This window comes from Pholis gunnellus (assembly GCF_910591455.1).
Source record: "Pholis gunnellus genome assembly, chromosome: 7".
In the NCBI taxonomy this organism is placed as follows: domain Eukaryota; kingdom Metazoa; phylum Chordata; class Actinopteri; order Perciformes; family Pholidae; genus Pholis; species Pholis gunnellus.
In genome coordinates, this window is record NC_136533.1 from 14,483,934 (window position 1) to 14,496,304 (window position 12,371).

Below are 12,371 nucleotides of genomic sequence, written 5' to 3' on the forward strand. Positions count from 1 at the left end.
ATAGACGATCTTTGTTTGAGACATCTTGAGCTGATGGCTGATACAAATCACATATTACATATTGAGACAAAAGCTTTGATACTAAGGGAACATTGCTCAGTGACAGGTGTTTGTTTTGCATCTATCTGGTAACAGTCAGAAAGGTGTGGCAACATATATAACGTTGTATATATACACATATAGTCGATAAATCGTACAGACACTTATTTCAAGTGTATCAGTTCGAAGCCACGCCCACCTGTCAAACTTCGTAGTGGTAGTGTCAGTTAGTTCCGTCTGTTAATATGGCTAACGTTAATATGTTGTTACCTTAATTTAACTTTAATCTAACTTTTGTAAGGTGAAAAGTGGCAGTTAGCTAACTCTAACTATACATTTTGACATAATAGCATGAAAAAAATGAACTTTTAAAAAGCGGCCCGAATTTAACGTTAGCTTGAATGTTTGAATTGTGTTAGCAACGTTAGCTAACGTTAGCTAGTGAGTTCTGGAAGTGAGAAGAGCACATTTAGACATTTAAAGAGAGAAATGGATAACACAGGGGTTTGCAGCAAAAGCCGTAATAGTAAGTGACGCCAACTGTAAACATTTAGTTTAGCTTATGTATTTGTAGATGTGCATTAATGTAACACATGTAACTCATGTCTGGTTCACATGCTTGTTGATTTCATCTTTCTGTGTTCAGCCATAAAGACAGATCTCACTTTGCTGCTCGAGTGTCTGAAGTTTCAGATGAAATGTCCCGATTTGCAGAAACAAGCTCTTCTCACCATTCACTCAATCTGTGAAAGGAGAGGTAACAGTGAACCACCAGTGACCACACATTCAATGTCCTTCCTCCCTTCTAACCATCTACACACACTAACCATCTCCCACAGCACTCTCCAACATGCATATGTGTTGTTGGACAAACACATGCTAATCATTCATCTTGACATCTCTCCATCTTCTGTTTCATTTTCATTATTTCAGAGGATAATGTGGACCTGCTGAGGGAAATGGGAGGTGTGTCATTTGTGTATAACCTCTCCAAATCCAGCATTGTTCGCTCAGATGTCAAGGAGACTGCACTCTTTACGCTAGGCACGTTAGCAGAGGCCAATGGTAAGCGTTTGTGTGTGTGTGTGTGTGTGTGTGAGATGGTTGCTGAATCCCCATTCAGGGACTCGTCTGGTGAAGGATGCAGTCCAAAAAGCTGTGTCTTTTGCAGCAGTTGAAGCTTAGGATGAATGTGCATGTCCTTCCCAAACGAGACAGGACACCGGGGATGCATTTCAGTAGTCTTAGTCATCTTGTAAAGTTGAAAATCCCCCAGTTTACTGGCAGGAAGTTGCTCTTAAACAGCTGACTAAGTGATAGATATGTGTGGTAAACATGGGTGCTAAATAATAGGTACTAGCAAACACTTTCTATGGATTATGGGAAACTAAAAGCTGCAAAGGACACAGATAAGACAGCTTTGTCGCCATGTCATGAAATAGTCAGAGGCTGTGGTCCTGGATTGAGATACAGCATATGTGTATTTTATACAACAAGCCTGTGTACTGTCCTATGAATACAACATCACTGTGTTGGTATAATGTGGTATCTTCAAATCCAAGTCAGTTAGAGGAAATTACCTTTTTTTTTTCCCCCTCTGGTAGTGTATTGCAAGAATTATCTCTGCAGGAAGGAGACATTTGCAGACCTTGCTGGTTTGCTGCTGAAAGAAGACATCCCGCTGACACAGAAGAGAGTGTCTGTGTACTTGCTGTCTGTGTTGGTCGCCAACAATAGTAAGATCAAGGAGGAGTTAAAGCTACACGATTGGTTGTCCCGCTTAGTTGCAGTTTTTCCTGACGTGACTTTTTCTTTGATTTGGTTTCGTTCAAGCTCATGAAAAGCCATTTTATATATTTGGAACATAATGTACAGCAGTTTCTGTAGGTCTCACGTGTCTCATGTGTTACTGCAGAATCAGGACAGACTTTAGGCCAAACTACTGGCTGCCTGGATATCCTACTGGACCTCTTCAGGTACTTTGCCATTCTTAACGCCAGACATGTGCCAAAAATGTGTGTTTTCAAAACCCACTCACATAAGCACCTACATATATACGTTTAATCGTATACATTTCTGCAGGACCACTTCCCCTCTGTCTACAGAGGCTACCTTGAGAGCGGCTAATGCTACTCAAACCTACCAGCTTTGGGCATCTGTGTCCAGTGCTCTCTGTGGATGTGTCAACAACCCTCAAAATGGTAACGTCATCTGTTTATTTGTGCCTTGTGCTAACTCATTTATATGTAAAACATTGATGCTCTTGCCATCCAGGCGACTACTTTGAAGTCAAACCATGGGATACCACATTAAGTTCATATCTGGAGTCAGAGAAAGAAATGTTTTTGCTCAACTGTGTCTTCTTGTCTTCCAGAGGAGGGTCAGCGTATTTGCGCGGCAGCCTTTGCTGTGATAAAAGTCTGGCTTCAGCAGATCGATTTGACACGCACTGACATTTTTCAACCCATTTGTTCCTTCATAGCAATGACGGTTGCCAACAACTGTAAGTGGAAGGGACAGAATGGCTCATGCTTAATTAACCTGTGTTTTTTTTTTATCTTAAGTTACATTAAAATTAAAATGCTTAAATATGAATCACTTCTTTGTTTTTTTGCAGCCTGTGTTCAGGAGAGTTTTTCTGCCTCTGGGTGTCTGGATACTCTCGCTCTTGCACTGGTTCGTCTAGCTTCAGCAGCAGATACGAGCTTGATGTCGTGCCAGCTCTCTGTCACTGTATCCAAGACCCTGTCAGCTTGCATCACAGAAAACTGTGCGTATCACTCTCACACACACACACACACACACATGCGCACATCTGGACACTTCACTTACACAACCAAAGTGTCTCATTCTCCATTCACAATGTATTCTTTGTAGCTTCTCTGGCTTCGGGTCTTTCTCAGTATGGTGTGGTTTCCCACCTCTTCTCCCTGCTGGCTAGCCCACACCTGGACCCTGAGGACATGCTCTCTGTTCTACTCACTCTGGGCCACTGCACTGAGGCCTCTGGTAAGACTGCACAGTAGTACAACTTGGGTATTTATGCTATCCATGTCTTCTTCTCAAATGTGTTTTTTTTCCTTCCTGCCTGTAGAGGAGCACCAGTACCAGTTGGTGCAGTGTGGAGGCCTGCCCCTCATCATCACCCTACTCACAGAAGATGCAAGTGAGGAGGTTCGGAAGGCTGCTACATTCATATTGCAGACCTGCAAACAGGCCAGTAAGTCACCAACGTGGGTTCAGTACTGTTACTCAGTGAGTAATTCAGGAGCTTCACTGTCACCAAAAGTATCCACTTCCTTTTTACATTTACACATTGGGGCATGTGTGAATTTAACGTTGGAAACCGAATCATTTCTATGAGCTTTCTTGCTCTTACATATTAAAGAGAAATGACAGATGACCCCGCAAAGCATTAAATGGAAACTCCTGATCCAAAGTGTGAACATAAAAATGAATAAATAGAAGACGCGATTGAAGAATACGAGGGTAGAATATTGAGTTATTATGTCTTGTCTGTCGTCGTTTGTGTAGCCATGTCCCTGGAAGTGCCTGGTCTGACAGTGAGACAGGGGGAGGGGGAAAATGTGGACTCCATTACGAACGTGGAAGGCTTCAGGGGCTCAGCCAGAGAGTTGCTGCGCAGGATTGACCTGCTGGAGAAGAGACAGGCAAAGGTCAGATATGCACTCACACACACAATGGCCATAGTGTAATCAGAGTGAAGAGCGGTGAATCGTGATGAGTGCTTATGTCCATCTTTAGGAGGCTGAGGATGAGCAGGAATACACAGAGCCGTTAACTTCAAGCGAAGGTCTCGGCCAACCACCTCTGCCTCTGCAGCAGAAGGAGAGCATTAAAACCGTCCCCACCGCACACAGACAGAGCAGCACTCTCAAGAATGTAGTAGCAGGGGGTGAACACAACATTCAGCTTCAAACTGTAAGAAATGTGGTCAAGATTAAGAATGACAGTGAACTGAAGCAAGTGAGCTCCCATGTAAGTATGCAGAGAGAGAAGGCTGGAACCAGTGGAGGGTCTGTGTGGTGTTCAGTGTGCAACGGTACTGGAGCCCTAATGTCTTCCCATCCGCAGTCACTAGAGGGAGGCAGAGAGCCTCGTACAGCAGACAAGTCAGTAGACTTCCTCACTGTTGATTACATCTTAATAATGAAATGAGAGCTTTCATTGTTTCTTTTTCGTCTGTCTTTTTGTTTAGACGGTTGTTTAAGCCCCCAGCATCAGTGAGGCCCAGTGCAGCAAAAGAAGTGACGTGTTCTGATGAAGAAGGTGAGAGTCACACAGCTTCATTCCTTGAACACACTTCTTTGCTTTTGCTTTTGTTTTGAGTAGATGTGCAAGTTTTCTCATGTTTTTTTTCCATTCAAGTAGTATGCTTTTATTTTTTAGAGTTGCAGGACTGTGAGAGGAGCACGGTGGGGAAAAGCCGAGTGGAGGAACACTCACTGTCTCGCATCCGGTGTGCAGGTGGGAGAACTCACTGTATTTATTCTTTTAAACTTTTCAGGGATTGTTCAGGTGGATTATTGCAAAGCCAGCACCGGACGTATCCGCTGAATTCCTTCTCTCTTCTAGGTTGTGTGTTGCCGTTTCCGGAGGTGACCAGTCGCACTTTTGCGTCTCTGCAAAGCTCCTGCCACCACTGCTGTGACATGCACACGGTGCTCCAGGAGGCCACAGAGCAGTTCAGGATTCGTCACTGCGACCTTCTGCTCAGGAGAGAGAACCACGAGGACGCCGAGCGGGCAAACCCAGACCATGAGAGGGCTTCAGCTGCAGAGCCACAGAGAAGCTGGGGAAACTGGAGGGGTAAGGACATCCATCTGCATGGACGGTGTCTCACTCGCTCTGCATTGGCCTTGGTTTGAAGGTTGCTGTATGTCGGATGGCCGGCTATCAAGGTGCACCTTGTATCAAAGCTAAACACAAATGTTCTAAATATTGTTACACTAATCACTATAACCGGGTCAGGCTATCAACTGGCTAACCTGCGGCTGCAACATGGGCTGAATATTACTGGATTTGGCAAGAATATGTTACATACATATATAAACGCCACATTTCAGACTTTGTCTTGAATATACGCTGCATAATAGGTGCACTGGATTATGGGTGTTGTGCTCAACACATGCTTTCATTGCTGACAGCGGTATTTGTAAAATATGTGGACAAGTAACATCTCCTTCATCAAAGAGCATAGCTCAGTCAAGAGAGTAAACATGCCTCATGCATGTTGCTGCTGTTCCATTTGTATTCCCCTTGTCCATTACTTCATAACTTTGACTTTAATATTCTCAGTATGAAACGCATATTGTTGTCTTTAACCGCTGCTATAACATGATTTCTATTCCGCTGTAAAAGAGGTCTGGCTGACTCCCAGACGTAAAGCAGCAGGGAAAGGCCAGAGCTCCCTGCCGCAACATCACTGGAAGAAGCACAGTGGTAAGAACTATGAGCGTGTCTCGATGTAACAAATCAACTGTAAATCAATAAACAACATGTTGTTGTTGGCCACTGAACTAACATACATGTACAATAATCTTTAGCTGTGTAATTCTTCTTCTTCTTCCGTCATAGGCATCACTTTGACTCCGCTGCGTAGAGGAGCTAAAGAGGAGACATTGACCCTTCATAACACGACCGGTATGTATGCGACATAATCACAGACGACATATCATGTATTCTTGTCCTTTGTATTTGTCGTGTTCAACAGCATGGCTCTCATTGTGACTCCTCTCAGGTCCAGGCTTGACTCCCCTGAGAAGATGTGATCTTCCTGAAGGTAGATGTGTGCGCTCAGATACGGGTGTTTACAGTAGATTACTGTAAGTGTGTGTGTGTGTGTGTGTGTGTGTGTGTGTGTGTGTGTGTGTGTGTGAATGTTATGATTGAGAGCCTTTGGTGGGAGCCGTCTCTCCGTAGTGTGTTCTTGGCAACAGACAAACAGAAGAGCAGAAGGAATGTTGAACTGCAGCCAGTGTTCTCACAGTGTGCAGGCCAGGGCTGGTTCAGAGCAGCACAACTGTATGGAGCTGTTTCACACTCTGTGTGTGTGTGTGTGTGTGTGTGTGTGTGTGTGTGTGTGTGTGTGTGTGTGTGTGTGTGTGTGTGTGTGTGTGTGTGTGTGTGTGTGTGTGTGTGTGTGTGTGTGTGTGTGTGTGTGTGTGTGTGTGTGTGTGTGTGTGTGTGTGTGAGTGAGAGGCTGTTTTCTGATGCTTTTGTATTAAGCCAGTGGTGTTGAAAGAATATTTAGTCTGTTCCACATTATGATTTTGCATGCTCTATACTTGCATTACATTCATTATACTGTAAAAAAAAGAAAGTATATATTTATGTATTTTGTTGCCCTTTTTCTCCTCCTGCTTTCCAATTTTGCCGATTCTCTTGCTTTAAGTCAGACTTTGTACATGACTGCTGCCATGCTGACATTTATACCGCTCAGACAAATGCATTTTCAAATGCTCACTTTGTGTGAGTGCACACCTAGAACAGGTTTTTCTTCCATTGCACAGCTCACCTTTTCATTCTTTTCTCTCTCCAAACCCCTTCAGCTGTTTTTTTTTTACATCTTTGCCTTCTTTCCTTTTAAACTCTTTACTGTCTTGATTTCTTCTATTCTCTTGCCTACTTCATCATTCTTCTCCTCCTGCATTGTTGTTTTTTTTACATCAGTGCAGCTATAATAGTCATAACTGGTGACGTAAAATGTCACGTATGAGGAGTAGTGCGAGTGAGAAAGCGTTGTCTTATCTTTATATTTGACCACCCGGTGTTTTTCACACGTACTCACGCACAGACTGTTTCATGTTGCACACACAGAGAGAAGAGGACGTCACACTGATGATGATGAGCCGAGGACGAGCACAGATCACTGTTCCGCTGTGAGAGTTTGAAAGAATATGTATACATTGATATCTATATGTCCTGCCAGGTTTTCCCAACAGCTGTTCAATGCTGTGGTTGTATGCTGTAGTTCATTGAAGCGCGAGGAGGAAGTGTACAGTAAACATTCAGTGCTGGCATTGTTGATAATGAGCAGCAGGGTCTTACAACACAGACGTCAGAGCGTCCCTGAACACATCAGCAGGAGGACTTTCACAACACTTCTTGCATCTACATAACCATGCAATTATTATAATTCCTGATGACACAACATCTTACTTCAAGTCTCAACAAGGTGATTTTCATAGTGTACTGAAATAAGTTGAAACTAATGGAGGGCGGGGAAATGAATTTAAAACTGTCGGATATTGTGGAATGGCTGTGAGTCATTTAAACAATGTGTTGATAATGTGCAAAACCACCAGTAAGTTCTAACATTAGTCACTCAGGCATCTTTAGCAGATGCTTTTAATCCGGAATACGCTAACATTAATCCACACTCTCCTGTGCATCTGACAGATCGTCCAATGTTTAATCAAAGTTGTGCCTCCTCTGCTGTCCTTCTAACTACCAGAGAAGGAGGAGGACCGACTTCAGCGGTGAGGAGGTGCGTTACCTACTGTGCGGTGTGAAGACTTTGGGTTTCTCCTGGAACTCCATCTTGTGGTCGTACCCCTTCCAACCTGGACGCACCAATGTTGACCTGGCCAAGAAATACAGGCGGCTAATGGTGGAGGAAATCTACCCTAAGTGAGACATTTGATATTTTCCATCAGAAATGTCAAATTGCATTTAAGTTCACTGCAGAAAGGTGAAGTCTAGTCTGTTCGTGTGTAATCCTGCTTCTGAGATCCTGGGCCAGCCAATGAATGAATGCCTCCTGTTGATAATAGCTTTGACTCTCTTCACACTGTATTTATTGGAAATAATCCAAATAAGCGTTTACTTAATATATTAGTATAGTGTACTCTCAGTATTTATTAAGATTTGTAGTACTTTATATATGGTGCCCCTACTTTGCACTGTTTTTAAAATAGTTTGTGCAGCTTTTTCAGTTCTTTGAAACATGTTAATTGTTTTGTTGTAAGTTAAAACATTAAAACAAGAGATTGAGATTCTTACATTTCTCTGTCAGCATCTTCTCTGTCAAATACGCATTTGTATTTGATCTTGTTAGGATGTATTGTGCTACATTTGGAGTGAACATCATGAAAAAACCTTTGATGAAGGCCCATTTTAACATCCTTGTTGTGTTGCGCTATCACCTGTTGATGACTCAGCACCACTGTGTTGCCTCATGTACGTCTGCCAGATTGGATTGCAACAGCGCAACGTGTTGATGAGTCGTGGCATGAAACGACCCAGCCCTAAACACTGCAACATGTGTACCAAAACGTTCAGTTTCGATAATATTGCATCTTAATTGAAGATCCAGTTTTTTTTATACGATTTGACCCAAGCAATCTATGAAAAGGTCTTGTCCATTTGAGCAGAACAGCAAGTGTCAAAAAAATACATAAGGAAGACAAAAGAGGAATGCAAAGAGGAAGCAATAATTGCTGCACTTCTGCTTAGACCCTTAAAAATCAGATCTATATGCGTTACTTCCTTGACACACGGTGTCACAGAAGCAAAGAACAAGTTCTGTATACTTTGATTTATGCTTTTGCCATTGAAGGCCATAGCGAGGCAAGCAATCATCAAGGAGTGGTGGAGACTGCAGCACTTTTGTTTATTGAGCTGGTAAGCCTCTGGTATGACAGGAATCACAAATCAGGCTGTTCATCAAGAACCAGGTCAGTCTACAAACCTCTTCTTCTAAAGGAGAGCTCGACTCAGATCACTGTCTGAAGAGTGCCTCTCCCTCTCCATGGGGACTCATCTTACCCGCTTGCCATGCCCTGAGGCGTAGGCTGAGTTACAGTTAGGTGCGGTTGGACAAAAGCATATTATGGATTATGAAACGGGAGACTGCATTGATGCACAACGACCGTCTGGTATAGAAGAATTGTTGTGAGTTAAAAGGAGCAGCTCCGTGTTGTACATCTCGACGACGCCCCAAAGTAGTCCTTCCTTCATTCGGTCAAATTGGCAGAATTTCATTTTTCGCCAGGATGAAGTGGCCTCTCATACCAATCCACTGAGCGCTCGGTCAAGATGTTCAAACAGCATGCAGTGAGGGAGGGGGAAGAGAGAGAGAGAGAGAGCGAGAGAGGCATGTGAGGAGCATATTTCTCATGGACTGAAAGTCACACTGAAGACTTTTGACCCTGGCCACCCGAAAACCTCCTTCCTCTGGAAAGAATGTGCCCCCCTCCCCTCCCCTCCCCTCTCCCACCAGACTGCGAGGAGGCTCCGTCTCTACATGTTCTGTGCTAGCTGGAATTTGATTTCCATATGTACGCCATGTCCCGTACATGTACTTGGTGTGTTACAAAACACCCTCTGTGACGGGAGAAAGCTCCGATTGTTCCAATGTGTGCGTTTAGCAGATCCATCCACTCTTTATGGCCAACAAAGCCGCGACCAGCCCACAGTCACTGAAGCTGCTGTGGCCTCTCAGCTCATGCATGTTAAGTAAAAACACATCCAGATTCCCTTCCCACGATCTATGACGCAACATACCTTCTAATTAAAAGTTAAATAAATCAGCGATGATGGCCATAACGTATGTAGAATAATAGTTTTATTTTTCACAAAGGAAGCCAGGTTTAAAAAAAAAAAATCCTGTTGAATACAAGAAAGATACAGAATTTTACAAAGTCCAAAGATGATTATGTTAAGGCGTAAAAGTTAGACACTTGTATCCTGATAGTACTGTCTCCATCTTGGTTGCATTGCTACTGTCCCTTGCCCATCGTTTTGCAGTCACCTATGGAGCGCTGCAGACTCACTCTCCCGGTATCCACCTCACAGAGCGTTTCCCTTTGTACTCGGTCGACATCTAAATTCTTCCCTTCAACCTTTTTCCTGTAAGGCGTTATTATATAGCAATGGCTTCTTTTTCTCTTAAAGAAATGCATTTAAATTCTTGCTTGGTGAATTTGCATAGAGGAAGAGCTCTGTTGTCCAGCGATACACTTAAGTACACTCATAACCCCCTGTGCCGTTAAAGCCCCACCAATACACCTTTTGGCACATTTTGTTCATTTAGACAGAAATTAAATGTTTTGCCTTTATTAGGCCACTTAAGTGAAGAAGAAAAAAAAAAAAACATTGCATCTTTCAGAATTCATGTAAGGGGTTAAGAGGGTTTCACAGAACAACTATCCATTCACTTCTTAAATGAATCATCTGCCACGGTTTCACATCGGCTCAGTCATCGGCGGGAATGAGGTCAGCGATAAGGTCATTTCCATCCAGCTCCAAGTTCTTCAGCAGTCCACAAACACTATCCCCGCCGAAATCACTCACGAGCTGCTCCAAATCCCCTGGGGCCTCCACCGCCGTCTGGTTCTCCGCAGACTCTGATGTCTCCTCGCTCTTTTCGGGCTCGAATGTGGGAATCGCGGAAATCTCAGCGCTGACTTGGCATTCTTCGGTCGCCGGCATGTCTTCGGCATCGACCGGGGCGGCGACTGGAGGAATGTCAATTGGTTGGGGAGTTTCAAGGAGGCAGAGGTCGATGGGAGGTGGTAGTGAACAAACCATTAGCTCGGGGAGAGACTCTTGGCTAAGCAGGTCCGTCTTCTGCTCCATAGCCTCAGCTGGTGCTGGTGCCGACTCTGAAATGGGTTCAGGGACTGCCTCAACTTCTGCCTCTGGTTCGGGGACTGGTTCGGGTTCAGGAACTGGCTCTGGTTCGGAAACAGGCTCGGGTTCGGGAACTGGTTCTGGTTCGGAAACTGGCTCGGGTTCGGGAACTGGCTCCGGTTCGGAAACTGGCTCTGGTTCAGGAACTGGCTCGGGTTTGGGAACAGGCTCTTGAGCTGGTTCTGGAGCAAGCTGAGCTTCAGCAACTGGTTCGCAGACTGTGACCAGAGGCTCGGTTTGGACTGGGGCTGCGGCTTCCTTTGCCGCAGGCTCTGGGTCAGCATCAGGAACCTTCTCCTCTTTACTCTTCAACACTAATTGTTCAGTCACTTGCTCCTGAATCCCCACATCTAGCTTCTCCGGTGCAGCGGCCTGCTGAGTCTGCGCGATCCCAGAGTCCTCTGCTGGCGGTGCAGCTGCTGGCTCTGCTGCAGTCTGCTGCTCGGGGGCAGCAGATTCAGCACTGCTGGCCGGGGCTTCTCGCCCTCTGCTAAACCGGTTTCCCATAATGAACCTGTACAGAGACCATGAAAAGAAAATTACTCCCAAGTAATCAAATGTTATTCTGTAAGTGGTTACAAAAACTAAAAGTCTAACTTTTTAATTTAGCTCAATATTAACATAACTTTTGCTGACATTCTATTATAAAAAGGTGGAGATTTCATAAACAAGGAATTGATCAATGGCACAAAAGCACTAAAACCAAAGAGAGAAGCTCGTTTCTACTGGTAAGGATCCACTGAACTGGTTGAGTGAGACGTATGTCAGTGTGCGCGTTACGGTACATTGTGTTCTCTTGCACCTTTCCGGGACTGCATGTACAACGTGTACCATTTAGTGTGGAGATTCGAGCGTGTCTATAGGGAATGTTTCTGTTGTGCCACAGGAGCACTTTAAACATGTATTTGATCGCATCTTTCTTGCCTGCTTTGCACTGCACGCCACCCCTTAAGCTCGTATATTTAAATAAGATCTGGACGTTTAAACGCGCACTGAAAACGTTTCCCAACTACGATCACGTAACACCACCCCGTTGTCAGGAACATTAGAGGTCATGATTTCCATTCGTTTTTGCATTTTCTAATTATTCTCTAAAAACAACCACACCTTGATCCAGCTGTGCTTCCTACCAGAACCATGAATCCGCATTACCACAGTTCAAACTCTAAATATTTAATATAGCCCTCGTGACATGACAGATATCCATCTTAGAATTATTATAAACACAAACAACATCAGTGTGCCAATTGCCATTAATTGTTGGTCAAAGCAAAAAGGAACAAAGAAACCCTTGCAGACGACCCCGCCTCCCTCGTGCTGAACAAACTTAAAAATCCGTCCAAAACGAACAGAAGTATAAACAGCTCCGGCAACAACACCGAGTTAGAAACGGGAACCAACCTTATGAACCGTTTTCTGTTGCAGTAAAAGTAGATTTAGTCGCAGATGATCTCGCACTCCCAACTTGGAGAAGACCGCACGTCAAGCTGCCTGTCGTCGCGCGCACCAGCAGAACAGACTCCTACAAACGCTGCCGCGCGCCGTGCGCGTTCACGATTTATATGCGCGTTTCCGTACACCAAACCCATGGCCACTGTGCACTTCCCCAGCCAGTAAGCCAGTAAATAGCCTAAAACAACACTAGATTAAACTGCTAATGTATCTTTACTCAATCC

General features: G+C 44.3%; 2 protein-coding genes across 4 annotated transcripts; one reads left to right on the forward strand and one right to left on the reverse strand.

Annotated features, from left to right (window-relative positions):
* Positions 1–292: 292 nt before the first annotated feature.
* Positions 293–8,063, forward strand: terb1 (telomere repeat binding bouquet formation protein 1). Of its 3 annotated transcripts, none has more exons than XM_079163389.1 (20): positions 293–565; positions 686–796; positions 973–1,104; positions 1,644–1,775; positions 1,955–2,015; positions 2,122–2,240; positions 2,414–2,542; positions 2,657–2,809; positions 2,917–3,048; positions 3,134–3,259; positions 3,574–3,716; positions 3,805–4,172; positions 4,259–4,329; positions 4,450–4,527; positions 4,636–4,869; positions 5,422–5,502; positions 5,638–5,703; positions 5,801–5,842; positions 6,880–6,941; positions 7,517–8,063. In XM_079163389.1, the coding sequence occupies exons 1-20, from the start codon at positions 529–531 to the stop codon at positions 7,694–7,696; spliced, it is 2,457 nt and encodes an 818-aa protein (XP_079019515.1). In that variant the 5' UTR covers positions 293–528; the 3' UTR covers positions 7,697–8,063. The 3 variants fall into 3 exon arrangements, with proteins under 3 accessions (XP_079019515.1, XP_079019517.1, XP_079019516.1); XM_079163391.1 differs by having other exon boundaries at positions 7,462–7,644; XM_079163390.1 differs by lacking the exon at positions 2,414–2,542.
* Positions 8,064–9,610: 1,547 nt separating this feature from the next.
* On the reverse strand, positions 9,611–12,307 carry LOC306698668 (uncharacterized protein). Its single transcript, XM_079163097.1, has 2 exons — positions 12,097–12,307; positions 9,611–11,209 (listed from the first exon to the last, which is right to left on the reverse strand). Exon 2 carries the CDS (start codon positions 11,200–11,202, stop codon positions 10,258–10,260), a length of 945 nt encoding a protein of 314 aa, XP_079019223.1. The 5' UTR covers positions 11,203–11,209; positions 12,097–12,307; the 3' UTR covers positions 9,611–10,257.
* Positions 12,308–12,371: the final 64 nt, after the last annotated feature.

Bases quoted from the DNA above. Each gene is read 5' to 3' on its own strand.
- LOC306698668 (XM_079163097.1), bottom strand. From the start codon at position 11,202: ATGGGAAACCGGTTTAGCAGAGGGCGAGAAGCCCCGGCCAGCAGTGCT.
- terb1 (XM_079163389.1), top strand. From the start codon at position 529: ATGGATAACACAGGGGTTTGCAGCAAAAGCCGTAATA. The intron at 3,049-3,133 runs GTAAGACTGCAC...TCCTGCCTGTAG, and splicing joins CCACTGCACTGAGGCCTCTG to AGGAGCACCAGTACCAGTTG. The intron at 6,942-7,516 runs GTGAGAGTTTGA...TCTAACTACCAG, and splicing joins GCACAGATCACTGTTCCGCT to AGAAGGAGGAGGACCGACTT.